This window comes from Colletotrichum higginsianum, chromosome 12 (assembly GCF_001672515.1).
Source record: "Colletotrichum higginsianum IMI 349063 chromosome 12, whole genome shotgun sequence".
NCBI classification, from domain to species: domain Eukaryota; kingdom Fungi; phylum Ascomycota; class Sordariomycetes; order Glomerellales; family Glomerellaceae; genus Colletotrichum; species Colletotrichum higginsianum.
The window spans coordinates 53,759-74,903 of NC_030964.1; the positions used below are offsets into that span (position 1 = coordinate 53,759).

The 21,145-nt window shown below is 51.3% G+C and overlaps 5 protein-coding genes across 5 annotated transcripts; 2 read left to right on the top strand and 3 right to left on the bottom strand.

Moving 5' to 3' along the window:
* Positions 1–160: 160 nt before the first annotated feature.
* Positions 161–3,806, bottom strand: CH63R_14531 (Ulp1 protease family protein; the record flags this gene model as incomplete). Its single annotated transcript, XM_018309505.1, has 6 exons — positions 161–878; positions 1,413–1,482; positions 1,532–1,709; positions 1,822–2,018; positions 2,079–3,071; positions 3,158–3,806. 6 exons carry the CDS (start codon positions 3,804–3,806, stop codon positions 161–163), a joined length of 2,805 nt encoding a protein of 934 aa, XP_018150477.1.
* Positions 3,807–7,920: 4,114 nt separating this feature from the next.
* CH63R_14532 (uncharacterized protein) lies at positions 7,921–9,314 on the bottom strand (the record flags this gene model as incomplete). The annotated part of the gene is made up of 2 exons (XM_018309506.1): positions 7,921–8,053; positions 8,209–9,314. 2 exons carry the CDS (start codon positions 9,312–9,314, stop codon positions 7,921–7,923), a joined length of 1,239 nt encoding a protein of 412 aa, XP_018150478.1.
* A 1,122-nt stretch (positions 9,315–10,436) lies between these two features.
* Positions 10,437–10,838, top strand: CH63R_14533 (uncharacterized protein; the record flags this gene model as incomplete). Its single annotated transcript, XM_018309507.1, has 2 exons — positions 10,437–10,609; positions 10,670–10,838. The coding sequence occupies 2 exons, from the start codon at positions 10,437–10,439 to the stop codon at positions 10,836–10,838; spliced, it is 342 nt and encodes a 113-aa protein (XP_018150479.1).
* A 3,940-nt stretch (positions 10,839–14,778) lies between these two features.
* CH63R_14534 (Chitinase) lies at positions 14,779–16,290 on the bottom strand (the record flags this gene model as incomplete). Its single annotated transcript, XM_018309508.1, has 4 exons — positions 14,779–15,205; positions 15,275–15,392; positions 15,458–15,635; positions 15,934–16,290. The coding sequence occupies 4 exons, from the start codon at positions 16,288–16,290 to the stop codon at positions 14,779–14,781; spliced, it is 1,080 nt and encodes a 359-aa protein (XP_018150480.1).
* A 921-nt stretch (positions 16,291–17,211) lies between these two features.
* Positions 17,212–18,099, top strand: CH63R_14535 (LysM domain-containing protein; the record flags this gene model as incomplete). Its single annotated transcript, XM_018309509.1, has 1 exon — positions 17,212–18,099. The coding sequence occupies one exon, from the start codon at positions 17,212–17,214 to the stop codon at positions 18,097–18,099; it is 888 nt and encodes a 295-aa protein (XP_018150481.1).
* Between the last annotated feature and the right edge of the window lie 3,046 nt (positions 18,100–21,145).

The window sequence follows — 21,145 nt, forward strand, 5'->3', positions numbered from 1 at the left end:
TAACCACCCAGTCTTTCGTCCTGAGCAGGAGCTGCAGGTTGAACGGGGCTTTCGCGCTGGTCTACTTTCTACCTGCGTCTTCATCGTCGGGGGGTACCATCCGGCCTTTAGGGTCCCATCGCATTATCCCCAAGATGTGAGGCGACTTGGAATCACCTAGTCATTTGACAGCGATATCAGTATCACAGGCGAGGCTTACTTCGCCATCACACCCCAGGCCATTGTGGGCGGCGGTAGGCTTGATCTGCTGTACCAATCCGGGGACACGCGGGCCTCGTTCAGCGCCTAAGCCAACTTCCTCATGTTCTACGACCCTTTCCAATCCCAGGTCACCGTGGGTGTCAACGTTTTCGCCTCGACACGCATTGGCTGGGGCTGGTTCAGCAAGCAAATCAGTGCCGAGCTCTCCGCCGACGTCGATCTTCACGGCCTTCCCGTCGCTGGCACGGCGCACCTGCATTTTTGGGTCTTCACCATCAGCGTTCGCTTCGGTCCAGACCATAACGACCGCGCGCCTCTGGACTGGAACCAGTTCTACACTCTGGTCAAGTAATCCCAGAGCTACGGCGAGGCTCGGGATCAACCCGAGCACCTGGTCAGCCTGCTTCAGGGCCGCTGTACCACGGATTCGAAAGAGAAGCCGGTGCCTGCAGAAGTTTGGCTCATCCGTGCAGCCGCATTTGAGTTCGAAGTCATGGCCAGGTTTCCGCTTCGAGAGGTACGATACAATGGTAGAGCCGTCGACGAGGGCGTCAAGGCCTGTGCGAGGGACATTTACTCTATGCCAATGAAACGTGACAGCTCGTTTCGAAACTCCGACATGACTATCACGATAAAAGATGACAAACAAAGTCTTGATGCAGATTTTATTATTGAGCCTATTTTCAAACGTGTTCTAGGTGCACTGAGGAACAACTGTAGGTTTTCCACCTCCAGGGACACAAGGACCCTGGACATGCAGGTAAACAAACGCTGACAATAAATGAAAAACATAGACGACGCCAACTAATCGCTACTCGATTCTGACTCAACTGTAGAACATTTCATAGGCACGAAGCTCAGGCCCGTCCAGTCACACAACTCGCCGGATACTCTCCCGCAGATTAACATGACTGAATTTAACTCCGTTCCTGTGGGTGGAGGTAACGTAAAATTCCCGCCTACGGAATATTCACATGACATGGATATCGTGTCTGGCCAAAAGCAAGACAGTCTTTCGGCGAGCTGGAGGGAGAATCAGCAGTCTGTTATTGTCTCATACTCTAGGGCACGTCGCAAGAGCTCAAGGTGTGCCTGTCTGAACCTCTCATAGGTAGCCACTGGATAACCCAGAGTAAGGCACAACGTCGCCTCCTTAACCAGGAAACCTCATGACGCCGAACTCCGTCGAAATAATACACATGTGCCAGCACCGGTTGGAGACCTTTCCAAGCTGGCTCGGTATGCGGCGAAGTCGGCCAGCTCCCCGCCCATCGGCGAGTGCTGCGCGGCGTTGCGTCGTTTCCTAGCCGGGCGTTCAGATGCCACGTACGCTCGCTTGGGCTCGTTGTAAGAAACCTGCTGCGCAAGTACATGCGGACGAACGCATCGTCAAACGCGTCGGGTAGGCATGGGTCGGCTTCGCATGAAGTAGCATCGTTGCGGGCGATGATAGCGGTAGCAGCCAAGACGTAGACGCCGCAGTCAGTGGAATTTGGCTGGATGGGACCCTATCGTCATGTTAGAATGTCAACCGGTGTTACGGAATAAAAAAGAAAAAAGGAAAAAAAAAGAAAACCATTTCATGGAAAATAAATAGCAGGACAGCCTGGAGACACTCACCTTGATCGTGCTGATGCTTGGTGCAGCATCGAACTTATACAACCACTTCAGAAATGGCACGACATTGTGAACCGTAATATCAGACTTTGTACTTTCGTTTCCAAGCGAGTCGTACACATGCAGCAAGCGGGGGCCGGGGAGATATCGATACAAAACCCAATGACTTTGGTTCGCGTCGTGTACCGGCTGCAGCAAGGCTATGTTGCATTGAGTCAGTTTTGCTAGCCATGCGGGCGGTGACTCCTATGTCCTCCAACAGCTTGCCAGAACGCTTGTCTCGAGGATGCTAACCGTATCACTTTGCAAGGTGTAGGTAGTGGTGTTGATGATGGAATCATTGAACCACTTGCCAGGTAGAAATCGGCGCTGGCAGTCGAGCAGATCTGCGAGATTTCGACGCGGGAGTCGCTTGGTTTCGGGCGCCAACTTTGGAGGATGATTGTCGCCAGGACCAAGACGCGGGGAAGAAGGATCAGCAATGGCAGGAAAACTAGTTGCAGCTGGATGAGAGTTAACGATGATCGGAGGGGAGGCTGAATGCTTTTGGTCCGACTCTCGAGCCAGGGAAGAGAGGGCAAACTGGAACTGGAAAGACTCGTCTGCATGTGTGCTGGCACTTTCTAGCCTACACCGCTTCGTCGAAGTGTCGGCGTCTTCGACTGCGTCGGGTGAGCCAGACCAACGGCGGCGCCTGTTGGTGATAATGTGGTCTGGGAGTCGTTTGACGCACGGCGACGAACGGGTGTTGTCGGCTTTAAGCACGTCTGGTGAGAAAGGGAACATGAGAAGCCGGCTATTGAGCGACGGGTTGGTGTCTCCTCGGCCTTGCTCCGTGTCGGGGGCATCGTTTTCCATTTCGGTGATCTCTTCAATACTACTGAGACTTGGAGCCCGGCTCAGGGATCGTCTGTTGACCTTGGGGTGGTGAAACGGCGGCGATGTGATGACCTCGTCGTCCGACTCTCCAGAGAAAGACGATTGGTCGTAGGGCTCGCCGGTGTTGGGACCCAAGACATCGGCGTCTGATTCGAGCATGTTGGTTTCAACACCTTGATCTGCACTGACCTGATACTTGTTCGCATCGTTGGGCACCTCTTGCTGAATGGCGGGCTCATTCTCTCTGGGGTTGGGGTTGGGGTTGGGCCTGTCTGGAGTCTTGGGCACCTGATTGATGGATGCGCCGCGGTAGGCTGCGTCCCCGGCGTTTGGCGTCTTCGCGAGCTTTCTCTTTGGCCAAATGTTGGCGTCATCTAAAGGTTTTCACGTACTTGTTAGAATAGAAGATATCGAAAAAGTGGTTGAGGGATCGGGAGAATGGGAGAACGAAGTCACTTACAGGACTCAAGGGCCACCCGAAGACTTTGCCTAGCCACCGACTCGTACTTTCGCCCACCTTTATTCACAGGTGCCTTGTCGATATTTTCGCTTGGGAGAAGGTCGTCGTGTGATGTAGACTTGGCCACGTGAAAACGGGTCAACACTTGTTCCATTGAGACATGCGGGAAGGCTTTGCGGAGATTTCGTAATGCTTCGACGAACGTGAGGTTCAATACGACGTCAGTGCCGAACAAGAAGTACAGCACGGCCGGGTCGAGACTGAATGAACTTGCCACAGCCTTCAGCGTGGAGCGGATGCGGCGAGCAGCACTGGTGTGAGGGTCCCCTGTGTTTGCGTCGTCAAAAAGAAGCTTGCAGACCCTGGCCAAGACAGAGGGAGAAACGTAGAGGAAGGCCCAAAGCTGGAAGTGCGGTAACCGTCTTTGCTGCACCTGCTCTTGTTGTTGTTGTTGTTTTTGTTGCTGGGGAACATGGCCATCGTCATTATTGTCGTCGTTTTCGGCATTGGCATCGATGAACGATTTCTCGAGCTGTTCCCATTGACAGATCAGCTGATCGTCGAGGTCTTGCAGGAGATCGAGGTCATGTGTGAGTTTGTTGAGAGACTCGAGGGAGTGCTGCAGCGCTACAGCACTGGTGGATGTCATCGTTTGGTGGTCAATGGCGTTCTGAGCACAATAACAATAACAATCCCGAGAGGGGGAATTGAGCTGGCAGGATAGCGGTCGTGGTGTTGGTGTCGGCAGTGCTGAGGCAGAGATGGAGCTGGTCACGATGACGAATTGGATTGAATGGGTGGATAGACTGGACTGTGGGGAGGAGTTGCAGTTGCAGGTGCGGTTACGGTGCCATCCCGATTAAGGTGAGGTTAACAGCTCATTTGGCGCTGTTAACAACCTACATAAACCGGGTTGACAACCCACACTGGGGGGCTGACAGCTCCACTTATGTCAGCCACTCGGCTGTGGCTTAAGTGGCGCTGCTCAACGCTTAATTCAACTACCAAGTCTCGACTGCCTCGGTCGGTCTGCTCAGCAGATATGGATTGATCCGTTCCACTTTATCCCAAACATGCAGTCACCACTCAGGCAAGCAGATGCAATGTCAGATGCACTGTTGATTCCAAGCACGAAGCAACCTCACCCCGCCTCACGAACTGGTTCAGGCCCTTGCAGGTGAAGATGTGTGTCCACAACGGGTGTGCTGCACGAGATTCAACGATCAGTTCTTGTCCACACGCCCCATGCCCGCCCGCTACCTCACTGCATCTCCATCACCGATGACCCCATGTCTAGAGAATGAACCACAACCTCACTAATCTCAAGTGCATCCATGTGTGCACTCCATCTTACTTCCCAGGTGTACCAGCACGTTAGACCCGATCTTGCATACGTTCATCCTGCTATCATACAGCACTCGCAAATTGACAATGTTGTCGCCAACGTAAAACGAGGACAAGGCACACGTTTGCTCATTGGATAATGTGTGTGACGGACGCGCAGGCATTCATTCCATCAGCTCAGCGATGCAATTTGCTTGTACTCAACGCGTTCGGAATCACGGCGTGCTTTTATTACACGAGTGTGTGAGAGGGAGTCCGCTTGTGACAAGCTGACAAGCCGATTAGCCGGAGAGAAGCCATCGTCATCCGCATGCGGCCAATCACAACGCGCACATGACATTCGCCGTGCGCTTTGCTCCATCCATGCAATCAATCAATTGACGACAACGACAAAGCCAAGCACGCTCGCACTCATGACTGGCTCAATTGACGACAAGCACTTGGAGGTTGTGATGAGCACTATACGTCTCGGAATGAGAGAGTGAACAGTGGTTGATCTTTCTAAGATCTATTCTACACGATGGTTCGGGTTGAAATACCCGTGAGATCGGTCACGTGTCACCTTCGCGTGACCCGTGTCATTCAATGTGACCTACGAAGCAGTTCTGCTTCACGACAGAGGTTTTTTTTTTTTTTTTTTGACATGTTCATCATTCCAACATTTCCACTCCTATTGACAGACCGGCTCGTCTATAATCTCCACAAACGCGCACTCACGTCACCTGCTGCCACGCGGATCATTGTTGTACGCATTTAGAAACGTCCCATCGTTGAATGATATGGCAGTGTACATGCACGACCCGCCTGGCCAGGTCCATCTGGGCTGCTGACCTCAGGCAACAGGCCATTTTCACGCAAGGCCGCAGATAGCAACGGATGGCTGCGGAGGAGCACACACCCACAACACCCGAGTTAGCGCCGCCATTGGCACCATCACTATAGACACAAAAAATGCTATTAAATGCTTGCTTGGGACATTTCAGGAGCATTCGTATAGTGTTCAGCCCCTGTTATCTTTCTCCTCGGCGCAGCATCTTCTTCGACGGGAATACCAACTAGACCCTGTCTAACTATGCCGTACTGCCTGGCCGAGGCATCACGGAGCATGTATTCGGAACCACGCACTGTTATCGTCAAGATCTGCTACTGGCTACGGCGGCTTGGGGAACTGCAGTCTCCAGTATGGGCAGTAGATCTTGCGAATCTTAGGCTGGGCAGCCAATTAACAACAGTTGCGAGAGTTGTCTAGATTCAATAATCTTTACCATGTCATGACATCAATCCTGGGGAGGAAATCCAGGTTGCAAAATTGCAAAATTTTTGCCCTAAAGCAGCTATAACATGAACTCTGAATATGAGTGACACATTACAAAGCCGTTTCCCAACAGTGCAGGCCTTCCCCACTGACGTAGCTTTTCAGGACCGGCTTCTAATGGCCATGAGGTATGACGCCCCAATTTGCCCCAACTTATCCAACGTAACTTCAACCTCTTCCAACATATATGAATAAGTACCTCCACAACACGCAGCAGGAGTAGTACGCGGCTACACACTGCACCAAGGCTGGCCATGATGTGTTAACATGTGAATATTAACTCGGCTGGTCGCAATATGTCATACTGGCCCTGCTCAAGAAGCTAGCTTTGTCATTAGCAGGGTATCCAGCTGTGTGTCGACCGGCGAGACGAGCTGCTATTGAGTGGGCAACCGTCATAAAGGAGCCATAATTGCTCTGAAGAATAGTTAGTAATTTGTGCGTAAGTTGCAGTCGCTGGTGAACATAAAAAGAGGGCGCGGTAGGTCAGACTCAGAAATGGCATGCTGTTCGCCTTCTTGTTCATCCCCACCTGGTTAGGAAAGCGAGACCAACAAGTCCAAGTTCAAGTTTATTGTATTTCTCGTAGATGCATTACTTAGTATGTACCAAGCAGTCAACTCAGCGCAGCTGCTGGTTCGATGCAGCAGATAGACGGCGATCTCTTCGTTGCTGTGGTTGTGGGTCTCAGCTCGAATGTTGTTTCGGTTTTCTAAGGAGAAGTATGTTTGACGAAGGCTGCTCGGCACAGCCATGGCTAATGAATATAGGCGATTCAAGTCGAAGGGGGTAAGCATATGTAAAGACTCTGTTGTGTGTAAGTGCCGGAACTGAAGGAGCTTGTAGGAGTAAAGGAATGAGAGGGTTGGAGTAGGACAGCTATAATCTTGAAGTAGGTAAGCTATTTCTTTTGCTGCATTCCTGCACAGCTTTCCGAATTTTCGCATCGGTCTCATCGTCGGCATCAGCAGGGAGGTGCGCTTAGACCCAAACATGATATAATATTCGTCCATGTCGTTGTCAGTAGTAGCGACGGAGGCAAAGGTGTTGTCATCAGTACAATTATAAGAAGGCTGTCCCGAACCGGGACTTCAAGCATGTCGAGTTCAACCGAGGGCATGACTTTTGTCAGCTTGCGGGAAAATCAGATACCCTCAAAACCACCACCTGCTGCTACCTACCCTGCTGTCAAGGACGTAAGTGCCAATGATGGCGGTGTAGCTGACAGCTGCACCAAACCTAGCACGAAGGGATACTTGACACAGCTCTCGGCCCGCCTAATCCCATGCGCGGCACGACCATCATTATCGTTCATGGGATGCCCAATACCAGCTCTATAGTACAACCTCAATATCCATTCCTGCACATGTCATGTCTCGCAAAGCCGACTCCATTGGTGATATGGCGTGAGTAACTTTGATCAAACCCTGCAACCCAACGTTTCCAACCGTTGCCGTTTCCGCAAATATGCCTAAGAGATTAGAAAAAAAAGAGACAGAATCGTCTGCTTGAACTTTGGGTCCCTAAATCCGGGGTTGGACCCCGAGAGTTCGTCGCTCGGCTTGCGCGAAACAGACAATACTTCATTCAGCATGCCAAACAGCAAGCGTGTGGTATGACCACGTCGCTGACGACGAGACATGGCGGGTCGTGAATTTCGTCAATCGGCTGTTTCGCTTCTGTGTGTGATGTTGGTGACATCGCCAAGCTCAACTCAGTCTTCCTTAGGCAGCCAACAATCTTAGCCAGCAGCGTTGTTACTAGTGTTAACCATGTCGAAATCATCATCTGCCGTAGGCATTTCCCAACGAAGTCCTTCCGACCTGGCTCGCCTTGAAAACGACGAGGGCTACCCAATCTATGTATTCTAGTCACATTAACTAGAAGTATTTTGGCCAGTGTCGCGAGCACCATGTCGATTGCGAGATGCTATCAGTTAAGCAAACGGACCTGGCCAACATGTGCCAGCAAGTACCGACTTTAGTAGCTTAGGCCAGCCGGAAAACGCACACATTCTGGCAACGCAGGAAAAGAAACGTCTCCATTGAGGGGTATCAGGTACACATTACATGCTCCAGCGACTCAATGCCTCTAGCTGGGGGTATCATAAAACCACGAAATCTTCAACCGCAGGCTCCCTGAGTTTGTATGCCCACTCCACTTCCCATGCCCCCCATGCTTGGATTTGCTTCCAGTGATCGTTATCAGCATCGGTACCCGTTCGCCGTGCTCTTAGGCTGTCTTGTTCAGTAGTTCGAAGTGGATTCGGCGCGCCTCGAGACACGCGATACGAAACTCCTCCAAGGGAATCTCGGCCTGACCTGGTCTTTGCGATGGCATTCCAATTAGCTCCAGCCTAGGGGAAGACGAGCGAATGCATGGAATCACTCACCTGTCTGCATCGGGGCCCACGGAACTGGGACGGCTTAACTCCTGCGGGAGCTCCTGGGGGTCGATGGAAAGGAAGTCGGACGCGAAGAGGCGGAGGGTGCCGTCAACTGGAGCGTTGGAGTCGCCATCGACATCGGCGTCGAACAAGGTCGATTTTTGGACCTCGACGGGGTCGATAACTTTGGCATCCGAATGAGCAGTCCACAGACCGAGACGAACGGAAGACGCTTTGGGGTACTGGAAGTCGAGGATGAGCACGGCACGGATTCGGCCGTCGGTTTGCGCCAGATACTGTTTAGCCTTGGCGGCTGCACTCTGTCGCGTCTGGCCAAAGGCAATCTCGACAACGAAGGGGGGCAATTTTGAGACGCCGGGAAGGTCGATCAGCTGCATGTCGGGCTGCCTGAGCAGGCCTCCGGGCAGTTCGACCTTTGCGGCACCGTTGTCCAAAAGGTTCTCGAGGCGAATGGCGAGGTGGGCAGCATCGGCAGCCGGCTGGGCGTCTTGCAGGCCGTTTGCGTAGGCGGAAACAGCAGTCACCATGTCGTCCCTGGCTCGAATTACTAGCTCCGAGGCACGTCTGATGGCCTGCGCGTGCAACGTGGACTCGACCATGACAACCCGGGCATAGCTGGAGGGGAAATCGTACGAGAAGCGAGCGATGCGCAATTGGCGGAGGAGCGACTGGAAGCGGTTGAGATGCTCGGGCGCGAGACGAAATTCTGCGGTTGGCGAGGGCGAGGATCCAGGTGGAAGAAGGAGCAGGCCTGACTGCCACAAGCAAAGGGCATCGAGGTCGGCCTCGAGGTTTTCGGGGGTATCGAGGCGGAGAGAGGTTGGAGGACAGCCGGGAGTCGGGCAAGGTCCGGTGCCTTCAGCAGAAAACAGACCTATGTTAACCGTGTTGTCCTCATCGAGGGCAAGACCCATCTGGGTGTTCCCAGACCCATCGTGAAACGTGGACAGAGACGAAGACGGGGATCGGGAAGGAGACAGAGATGGTGCTGGTGAGGCGGTGGGTGTAGGCGTCGACATGGTGAGGATAGCGCGGTCAGAAGTCGTGTCTGCCAACAAGTTCGCATGAGCAGTGTCGGCAAACAAAGACATGGTATGGTGATTGTTCACACTGCTAGAATGGGAGGCTTTGCTGCTTTTTTGTTGATTGTTTGTTGCTGTTGATGCTGTTGTGCGTTGTCTTGCGTGAAGTGGATTTTGGAGATTGGGACTTGGAAAAGGTGAGTAAAGGAATAAAGCGGAAGTCGCGAAAAATGGGCAAGGTCGGTAGGTGGTGAGTGTAGGTAGTGAGAGATGAATGTGAATCAATCGATACCCCCCCTAGGACATGCACCACCACAGCCCCACCCCCCCCCCCCGCTATCCGGGGATTAGTGGAGCTGGACCCCTAGCCAGGGAAATTTACAATTGGCTGAAGGTGCAATCTTTTCCCTACAAAGATCTCATCCTCCAAGATTTTATCTTATCTTATCCCAGCACATCATCTCATCAAAGCTTATGGCTCTCAGTGACGCACTGCGTGGTCACATTGCACTGGCAACCAACTACAACACAACGTCCTCGGCCTGGTCCCAGCAGTGTTTAAGTTTGTAATATAAAACCAATCTAATGTGGATGTCGAAGTTCAAGCGAGGAGGTCAAGCTTTGCACGTATGTCAAGATCATGTTTGCGGCAAACGCAACTATGAGTATCTTCAGCTCGAGCGGCATACGGGTACCCTGTGACACCAACACAAGCCTAGTCCCATCATCCGCTGCCGCACCACCTACCTCCGTTTCCCTTGTGGATCAAGAAGGCCGTCCTCGACCGCCGACTCGTCCACCATTCCCTGCAAGCCACCCACGGCGAACATTGGTCCACCAAAGTGACAACAAACCGAGCAGAGGCCGGGTATCAGAAACGCGCAGCAATACATCTCAGACTTGACAACCACTTCAAGCTGTACTTGTAGTTCAGAGAAAAGACAGTCAAGACGCGCAGCTGCTAGGAGAACCTCCCCGGACACATCACCAAGCACAACCTTTTCGATCGCCTGGAGACGCAGGGAGCAACGATCCACGACCAACGCTCACTCATACCTCAAACACCCATACACCGTTGGGGAATTCGCTGGACGAAGGTTCGGGCCTCGACACGGACTCGGGCGTTGCGACGAGAGGACGGGCGGCAAGGACCCGGACGCGACCTCGACGGAAATGCCGCTACTACCCGAGATGAAGAAAGAACCAGCATCAAAATCCGTGGAATCGGAAGAAACGGTTCTCCGCGGTGCTGTTGACTGCATTAGAGCTATTGCGCCGCACCTCCAACATCAGGCCGACTACAGGGCTGAAGCCGAGGATCAACAGGAAGAGTCGGAGCAGAATCTGGCTGAACTGGAAGCACAGTATGATTAGCAGGTGCAACCTTCGCAAGTAGGCCCTCAGGGAACAAGACGGAGATCTAGATGCTGGGGAGTCGGAATGGACGAAGGAGGGGTTGGGAGCAGCGGGCGCCGCCGCGGACATGGCTACGACCGAGGCCAACAGGGCGCAGTGCATCAGGAAAAAGAGGTTAGCCGCCAGAGACTTGGAGGCGCACGCGTCAAAGAGGGCGAGACAGAGCAGGGCGCTTGAAAAGTTGGCTAGTGCTTTGAAGAGTACGAGGAGATCATCACTGTGTGTGTGCGTGAGCCCAGGACATTCAGAATGCGTTTGGGATGCAGGGAGAGAGCATGCGGCAGGGCGGGTAAGCTTCGGGCGGATAATCCCCGGGTTGCATTTGCAACGCGAACTTGCATAAAGTGCACCCGAGCTGTACGAATATGGATAAATCGGGGGTAAGGCACAGGTGTGGCGACGCCGCTCGCTCACACCTTGGGGGAATTGACTCTCTCCTCTTATCCTTCCACCCCGCAGAAGCGACTACCCATGCTTCATCGCCAAGACCAATCCAGCCGACCTCGTTTTGAGGTCCAAACCATGCCCGCCTTAGCTCAGAAAGGCCGAGCAAGAACGGGGGCATTTCCTAAATAAGTCAACATACCCACATCTGGCCCCCCCCCACATCTGGCCCCCCCAAAAATGAAGCCATCTCCAACATCACCACCATTTTCACTTAATTACTGCCCTCTTCTAGATGCCACTACAATACAGTCTTCAGCTTCACTAGGTAAATCAGACTCGCTGGATTCACCTGCAGTATCCTCTTTTTCACCAGCCTCAACCTGCACCTTCTGCACGTCTGAGATAGTGGCAAACTTAGTGTTAGGATCCAGCTGGACTGCCTTCCTTTTCCTCACTGCAGTATTGGCCACTTGGGCCTGCAGAAGCTCCAGCTTGTGCTGGGCAGTTGCCAGCTCATATGCCTTTTCACTGAACCCTTTTTTCACCTTCATGAAAAGGAGGCGTTGAGTACTGGCGTCATTATCCAGCTCTGTGAATAGCTTCAGTTGGCCAGCCAGATCCTTCATCTTCCTTGGCGTCGACCACACCACTGCAGATGACGCAGATGCCCATCCCTCAGCTTCCTTGCCTCCAGACTGCCCTTTGCAGGCCTGATCTAATGGCCCTGGTGTTGATGGGAGCAGTAATGAGCTCATAAGAGGCTTCGCCATAGAGACAGGCCATAGTCCAGTCCATTTCCATCCACTCTTGATGTTCTGCATTGTCAGGCCTGCCAGACGAGCCTTCTGATAACAGCCTATAAAGTTCCTCTTGCCTACAATAGTAGAGTCATTCCACTGACTGAGGTATCCAAGCTCCTTCCTATAGGCTGCCTTTACAGGGCTGAAGACTGACTGGTCAAGTGGCTGGAGGACATGGGAGGTGTGTGGTGGCAAGAACAATAGGTGGATGTTATTAATATAGCAGAGCCACATAAATTCCGTCGTTGTGTGACTCCCATGGCCATCAACAACAAGCAGTCTGGCCTCCTCCTTGCCCTCCTTGCCCTGGGAGACAGTCTGAGGGATGAAGACCTTCTGCAGCCATTCAACTGCAGTGTCGTCTGTAGTCCATCCATTCTCTGTTGCAGTGAACTGCCATCCTTTATAAGGGCCAAGGTCTAGAGGAAACCACTGCTGCTGGACTGTCTTGCCCTTATATATGATGAGGGGATCAAGGGCATGGCCCAGGGCAGAGATGCATTCGATGATGGATACCCATGCCCTTGATCCAGGCTGTTTCTTGCGGACAGACTTCGTCTCAGACATGCCTAGCACTAGCCCATTAGATCCTTGGCCCTCAAGGATACCAGTCTCATCCATGTTGTATCTATTGGCTGGTTTAATGCCCTTGATCTCTGGTATGGCGAGGAGTTTGAACCAGTCCCTGATGACCTCAGTAGATGCCCCATTAATACGTCTTGAATCTATAGGGCGACTTCTCTGCACCTTGACTGATGGATTTCTCTTCAAGAAGGCTTGGATCCATCCCTTTCCTATAGGCTCTGTGTCCCCTATAGCATGAAGGATCCTTCCTGCGAATACCCTCACTTGTTGATGAGTTGGGGCAAGGCCAAGGGCATGCTGGATTCGCACCCATTCAGCCAGCTTAGCCTCCTGATCTGGGGATAACCTCTGGAGGTCACAGAAGGCAGCTGTCCTTGCTTGGACACCTTGGAGTCGATGACGAAGTGTTGACCTTGGGATCCCCCATTCAGATGATGCCTTGTGAATAGACTGGCCATTGGCGACGGCATCTAAGGCCTGTTTGACCTCATACTCGGTGTATTTGCCCATAAGGACTATAAAAGGTTATGTAGAAAAAATGAAGTCATTTGGTTAAAAACTGTAAATGTTGTGATGTGGTGAAGTTGGTGAAAATAGGAGGCTGGTGATGGTGATGAGGCATTTTTGGGGGGGCCAGATGTGGGGGGGGGCCAGATGTGGGTATGTTGACTTATGTGAGTGTCTCTCTGCTTGACGCCTGGTGACAGGGCCGCTACTTTTCTGACGCCCTGGTCCAATTTTCTGGTTGCTGCACTGCTCTGGACGATGGAAGGAGATGACTTCAGTCTCCTGCGCCAAAATCTTCTCGTCATGGTCCCGTGCCAGGACAGCCAAGTATGGAGCAGGAGAGAAATCTTGACGATACCGTCCAGTGGAAGAGACAGGCTAGGTCGAAGAGCGAGGTTGGCCTGAGGACAGTGGAGACAGAGACTGACAATATCTTCTGCAACCGCCTGATTGATGAGGTGAACAGTATCTACTTAGTAGTTGCCGCGCGGATCAAACAGGACGCGCATAACAACTTTATTCTTTTTGGGCTTGTATTGCGGATCGAGGCAACATGACATGCAAGTCGCAACAGAGAAACAGCCAGGCAGAGATTCCATGATAGGTAGGGAAAAGGAGAGACAGAGAGTTAGATAATACATGATAGATATCCAAGACAAAGCAAATGGAAGCATCGTTACGATCGAGTTGACATGATTTATTGTCCAAACCTTTATTGCCTAAGTGAGTTGATTGACTAAGGTATTAGGAGCAACGAGGTAGTTTGCTTCTTCATACAATTTCTCACTCGCTGCTTCCCATACGAGACGACGTAACTCATAAGTCTCTAAGCCGACCGTTATCTACACTTATGATGCCGCAGCTAGCATGGAGACCGCTGATGTCTTAAAGACACCAATCAGCTGATAGAACACTCACGTACAGGTGTACGGAAACTGGTGCGCAGCTAGAGCAATCCTCGGCTAGTGTTCTGAGGAGTTCTCTCATGAAGTGCTTTTCTCTTTACTTACTCACAGGGACTTCCTCGAGGAGCTGAAGTGGTCAAGACCTGGCCGCCTTCATTGTGTCATTGAGAAGAGTTGACATACCCTTGCCGAATTAATGATTCGTTCCGGCAATTTTCCGTGCTGTGAATGGGACAGCAAAGGCCATGTACCACTTTACTAGGCTGCAATTGTATACATGTGCATAGAAGAGAAAGTTGGTAGGTTGGCAGCAGCAGCAGCAGTGAAGATAGAGCTGTTAGCAGCCCGGAGGTTGCATCTCCGGGGTCCGCTGCTGCGGACGTTGCCGCGGCCGGCTGCTGCTGGCCGGCTCATTGTATTTTTTGGATAAGTAATCCAACAGTGTCTATCCAGAGAAGATGAGGAATCTAGTTATAGTCTATATTATTAGGCGTTGCAAGGGTAGTTATAGTTCTTCTCTTCAGACCCCCGGCCCCTAGTAAGGTTTGTTGTTGCTTCCTCAAGACTGCAAATATGAATATGGATAAAACTATCTCTCCGTTGATCTAGAGGGTCTCCTAGGACCTCTGTAGCCACATCAACTTTTGTTAGGTCTGTAACCCCCTTCGCTAAGTCCATAATGTTCTTGCTGCCGTTTCCCTTGTATGTATTAACAGCTCTGCAACGCACAGTTAGACAGCTTTCTACTTTAAGACGGGTTTAGTTTATTGTATACCCAATGATGAGATCATCGACCGTAAATCCAGTCCAGTCTGAGTCGGTGTCCTGGATGGCGTCCAGCCCCTTCAGGATATCGTAGGTCCACATGACTGGGCACACCCACACTGGTGGGAGAGTAGTCTGTTCCATGCCGCAGCCTTCCGACGGGCCATCTCAAGCCGTAGCGAGAATGTAAGAGTGCCCGTTGGTGCATCTCCAGCCCTTGTTGTAGTTCTCGGGCTTAGTGGGGAAGTGACCTCTTGCGTCGATCTCGCAAGTCTGGCCAAAGTCGGCAATCACCGGTGCCTGGTTATTGGCCGTCCAGGCGGCCGGGATGGCTGAGGCGTAGAAGGCTCTCTCAGGAGACATCCCTCTGTTCCAGTTGTCGGTGTGACCATCATTGGAGTCATCATCGGGATTTCCATCGTTTAGGCCCGTAATCATCTTCCCGTCCTTGAACATGGCGGTGAGGGCGTTGATGCTTTCGGTACTCCCGTCGAATATCTTGTACGGAAATTTGTCGACTTGATCCTGCCACTTGCCGACAATGCTTTCGTAGATGTCTTCGAAGGCAATCTCTTCTCTATTATCAGCAGCGGACCTGGACGCAGGATCATTAGCGCCCGGATCAGGAATGCAGGGTTCATATTCTCAGGAGAGTGTAGCATACTTTAGGGCCTCCTTGACGACATTGAAACCCACGCCAATGAGTCCCATAACACTGTCTTCGAGCGCGTCTTTTTCGTTCCCATCCAGATTTTTAGCGAAGACGGGCATCTCAAAGAAGGCTGTGAGTCGTTAGCCAGAGGTCCGGGTCAGACCCGCCGTGCATTTCATTCTTGGAGCTACTCACTTCTTGCGAAGAACCACGCACCAGCGATGCTGATGGGGATCTGGAGAATGGATAGAAGGAGAGTGAGCACCTTGCCATCGTCGTCGGCCTTCGGAGCGAATGTTCCAATGAATGTTTCTTTCGACCGTTCGACTTCGGTCCCCGCTTCTTTCACGGACGCGTAGTAGTTGTTCAGTGTCTTTCAAAAGAAGGGGTGTTAGTCACAAACTGAGTTAAACTCGACGATGCATCTTGGTTGTGGAAATGCCCGTGTGTTGCTGGATGGATGGGGAAGATGAAGAAGCACCCTATGAAGCCTTGCGATTGACTTCCAAATCTCGTTCCCGCAGGCCCCCACATATACTTTGGGCTTATCGTAGGTTGCACGACACCATTCGCTATTCCTACAGTTTGTCTGTTTGGACAGACTACGACATTGTTGTGTACCCATGGTAGTTAGTCACGGTCTTGCTCAAAGCCGAAGGTCGGAAACATACGGTGTTGGGTTGCAAGCGAAGGAACTTTGCCACGACTTGAGGAAAGTCGAGACTAGATCCAGTCCTGGCACAGGTGTACCAGTACTGGATCACGTCGTCCCAGGCGGCTTGGCATTCGAGCGCCTTCCATCGGTCTTTGGGGGTGAATTCGTCAAAGTCGACAACCTCGTCTTCCCTGCAGGACTTGTTGATCCAGTCACCGGTTCGCGATGTCTCGTCGCAGGTGGCTGTCCCTCTTGAATTGGTATTGGCTTTAACCTGTAACCAGCTGAGATTCAGGTCGATGCCTTCTACATCGTACGAGGGCGGGCCCTGGTACTTCGCAAGATCGACTGCCCAGTCGATGGTGCCACCCATACTGTAGTGCTTTTAAACGTCGGTACGCGACTGTTTAAGACTATTAGACATATAGGCCACCCAAAGAATACCGTCAGTCATAATGTCCAAGTTACTTCCTGTATCCATGCATGTCTGCTCGCCAATCTCATTGATTTCGGTATTGCTTATGTACCCGGCAGTTTCAGTGCATCTTCCTTTTCTAGCATAAGAGGTAAGTTTGTCGCCCTCAAAGAGACAGTTTGGACTAGTGCAAGAGGGGTCTACTATGGCGAAGCTATGGCTGTAGTACTATCAACCGGACCCCTTCAACTCCTGGAATGTACCGCAAGGCTGCAACAAGCAGTAGACAAAGGGCCTACAAGAGTATCCGTTGTATCCCTCCCTTCCAATACTGGTATTAGCAACTTATACCGCAGTGTTTCTTGACTAGGTAATTGGCTGGCTTAGATGACAACGGCGCGGACCTGCATCCCGTGCCTGCAGCCTTGTCAGCTTGTGGAGTGGTCTCGCATACTTATCTGGAATCGCTTGCATGTAATCGGAGTACAGCCCGAAGCGGCGCATCGGCCGGTTCAAGAAAAGAAAAAAGGTTAAAAAGGGGATTTGACTAGGTAGAAGTGGATATCACGGAGCAGAGTAAATCGGTCCCGCTCCTAGGGCTAAGCCGGCTTCACGGATATGAATGAGTCTTGGAAGGCTTGGAGATTTCTCTTAGTTTGCCGGATGACCCGATTGACTAATTGTTTGCGATTCGGTTATGAAATTGCATACCCAACATTAGTTAAGTCTCGGTTTCCCCTCCACAAGAACAGGAGGTCGAAGGCGCCGCTCCCTCTCCCGACTCTCTCTAAAGCCGACCTTAACCGACTGCATCAATAACTCATCCACCTAGTTGTTGTTAACCTAAACTTCAGTCGTAACAGCGGCATTACCACCATTATGCGGTTGTTACTGGTTTTCCTCGCCTTGTTTCTCTCCATTTCCGTTAGAGTGTCAGGTCAGGACCAAAACAGAAAGTTGCCCGCTGACCTCCAGGTCAACCTCCTCTTTCCACGCGCAAACGAGACATACGCGCCTACACAATGGTTTCCCATCATATTCGATATCACGAACCTCGATGCCGTCTGGCCGCTCGACGTGTACGTGGATATTGAAATCTACAGCATGTCCTGGAGAATTAACAACACCGGGTCCTCCTCCTGGCAGGACGTGGCCCCGCGAATCAACAAAGCCCTCCTGGCGGAAGCCTTCAATTCAACCACACCGGGCCAGCAATTCTTCCACACTCCTCTTGTCAACATGACAAATGGCACGACAGATCAGTATGCCATCAGATGGGCACTCAGTCTCGAGCCCCGATGTTTTCACGATGGATCTGTTGAAGAGAAGGGCTGGTCAAACCGGCCTGAAAACGGCGGCAGCCGCGTTGTCATGTTTAGTTCGGCGCCTGGTGCCCAGGTGCCCGACATTGAGTCTGCCGTAGACGCCTGCCCAGAGTCTGACCAAGAGAACTCGGTGGCCGTGCGTATTACCGACGTGAAGTATCCAAACGGTCTGCTGGACGAAGACGGGCAGAAACAGACATGTCCAGTTTTTGATACAAGTATCGAGCCGGAGCAATGTGCCTACAAGTCGTTAGCCAGCGAGCTTGCTACAAACATCTCGACCAAGATACTGGAACAAATGGGATGCGAAGAAGGTACATGGCAGAACATCACGGCGCCCTGTCAGAAAAAAAGAAGCGCAGGTTCGCCTCGAAACCCGAATTCTGGGATGAGCTGGGCTCCGCTGGCCCTCATTTTAGTCATGGTGAAGATTTTAAATTAGAAAAAGAATGGATGACATGAATTGTGGCTGTAATAGACGAAAATACGACGATCTTTTTGGGATCTTGCGCTCTTATCTTAATACTTTCAATATCTAATGCTATTTTATCTCAAGCCGCACCTCGTAGGCAGATATGAGTCTCTAGATTTATTTGTTAGTTTGCAATAAGCTACTGGCAAGACTCTAGTAAAAATGACACCTCCTACACACGGCGCATCTGCCTGATATTTTATCGAGGCTCGCGTTGTCGGCTTTGGACAGTACAGCTGACGGCGCGTCAGTATACGATTCGCCGAAACAGCACCCTGAAATCTACGAGGTATTAACAAAAGTTCTTTTGAAGTTGTACCACCGCCTGGGAACACTTCATATCTCTTGAACCTTGGCGTAAGGAGTAGAACTTTTTGCAAATGGAGGGGACGGACACACGATCAACACAGGTTGACATGTATCGATGGATGAGAGAAAAGTGGTCCTATCACGGGTTTGACTTCCAGTTACCATGACGAGTTAATGTCTTGTTGAGTCTAAGTGGAAATGAAACACAACGAGATTTCTAGCACGGGTAAGTCAAGACGTAATCCATCGGACACTTCTAGGTTTATAGAAGGCAGCCATTGTCATTTCGGCGTGGCCACATGTATTAGGCAAGACTGCGGCGCATTATTGAATCCAGTGGTTTCAAGAGCCAGGGTTAAGTGTTAGACCAAGCTAATGCCTTTAAATCGACTTAATAAATGACTTGAAAGTTGTACGTATATAGTAAGCACATGTCAACTCCTAGTTCCAGCCCCCCTGGCAAGGCGGGTTGAGGATGTACGTGAGCCTGCATCAGCAAATTGCGATCCAGGTCTCCATCATCCACCAACACCAACAGCACTCCCTAAGTATCATTTGTCGAGAGCCTCCTCTCAGTCTCTATTGCTCCGAGCAAGGGTGATGTCTAATCTTGAGTAACTTTGTGTATGCATCTTGGCTACAGGCACCTATAGAGCTGGAAACCGTAGTGGGCGCCAGGTGCTGTAGGGCAGCTGTAAATGTCATTACAGTGAAGATTAACGTAGTTAAAAGGTCATTGAGGCTGATTTTATTGACATCCTGATGTTGGAACATGCTGGTGCAGAGTTTACGATGCCCTGGTGCTAGGATTAAGCGTCCTACCCCTTCATCCTTGACAGCAAAAGCATCTGGTGAGAATCCTCTAGGATTAAAGCAGAGTCCATCTTAAGTGAAGCATAAGTTTTTTTGTTCACTCTCACTTAGCATCTATTTTCTTATTGATAACCCTGGTGCCATTACTTAAACTCGTTTCTCTTTCGTTATGTCTTGTTTATCTTAGCCTCCATCGGCTTGCTCGCTGCCGTGAGCGCGTACGGCGCTGTGACGCGCCGTTTCGACAGCCTAGAGCCTTTATATGACCATGACGCCAACGTACCAGCCCACTGTTCCCTGTGGTGGAACTCGGATGATAGCCTCGGTTGTGACACCGTGCTCAATATTGCCGACATGGCGGAGGTTCTCCTGCCGCGGCTCGAGCTCTTGAGCATCTTCTTAACCCAGTGAAAGACGATCTGAATGCTTCCGATGTGGTACAGAGTGCAGAACCTGGTTCGCAATGGCGTCCTCATCGAGCGCAGTTTAGAATCAATGTGCTTTCCACACCAAGTGGGTGTGTGCGTAAGCGATATTCGGTTGACGCAGCGGACGATCCGACTGGGCGGATATGGACTCAATAGAGGCCTGTCCAGTTACCGACATGACTAAGAAGAATTGTCTCGATATGACGAAGGGGGACAGCAATGCACTGCACCTGTGTCCGGTCGAGTGTTGGACTCTCTTCAAAGTTTCAGGCGCATGCCGATGACATCTTTGGACCGTCGGTGCTAAACCGTGTCTTGCGGGCCACGGCAGTGGAAAGGGAGGCATGGCGATGGTTGACACTGTGCTGGTTGTTTATGCTCTATCACGTTGCCTCGCGTGCCCACCAGTACCTTGGATGAACACCATCAAGTTGACGAATAGAGGGCAGCCGCCTCGATGATAAGGAGCCTACCCAGCCGATCAATAAGCGTGACCTTACGGCAAGCCGGATGCAATATCAATATTAATACCTCTTGTTGTATTTTATTAAGGCAAACGAACAAAGAACTAGCCATCAAATGATCTACAGGACCGCTGTTGCTTTATTTTCAGGGCTAAGAATATCATCTATATCCTCTGCAGCAACTAGCACTAAGTTACCTGGGCTGCCTCCAGCAACCTCCTACGCCCTCGCCTACGCCCTCTCATGCGACACCGAAGTTCTCTTCTAGAACAACTTGGGTATCGCGGATTCCCATATCCCCTAAATTGGCTTTCTTCGTCTTCTGCATCAGCCGCGGTCCACCAGCTTCTGTCGTTACCAAACATCCAGCTTCCATCTCTTCCGGGAGATAGCTTTATTAATCACTGAAAATATGCAACCGCCATTCAACCACACGCAATACGCTCTAAACGCCCGCAGCCTCGAATGGAGACCCTTGGTTCGGCAGTGCGGGCGTTGAAAGACATCATTCAGACCAGACAAGGTCAGTGGAATATGCCTGAAGCCAGCGCCGGTGCCTCGTAAGTTCTTCCCGGTTACATAGACTCTCTGCAAAAGCCAGTAAGCCATTGCCAAGCCGGGCCACCACAATCTACACAGTAGCAAGGACCAGCAAGCGTAGGATAATGTTTCATTTCATCATCTTCTGTAGAAGCAGCAAGGAACAGAAGGCCTGCCCGACGTTGAAACCAGGTTAGAGAGACCTTTTACTAAGCGCAGTGCCCCCTCATGCTTAATGAGATGCTAACCACTGCGCGGCGCCGGAGCAGACACCAGAACACTTTGCACCAAAGCCGAATTTGACAGAAGGTGTCAGTGTGCCATACAAGGAAGTATAACGGCATTAGCAACAAGGGATTCGGAAATCCGGCTGCATAGGAGCCTGATAGACAGCTACAGCCGCAGTTGTATTCTGTGCACACACAAGAGTCAGGCCAAAGAATGCTGCAGTGAGATCAAGGC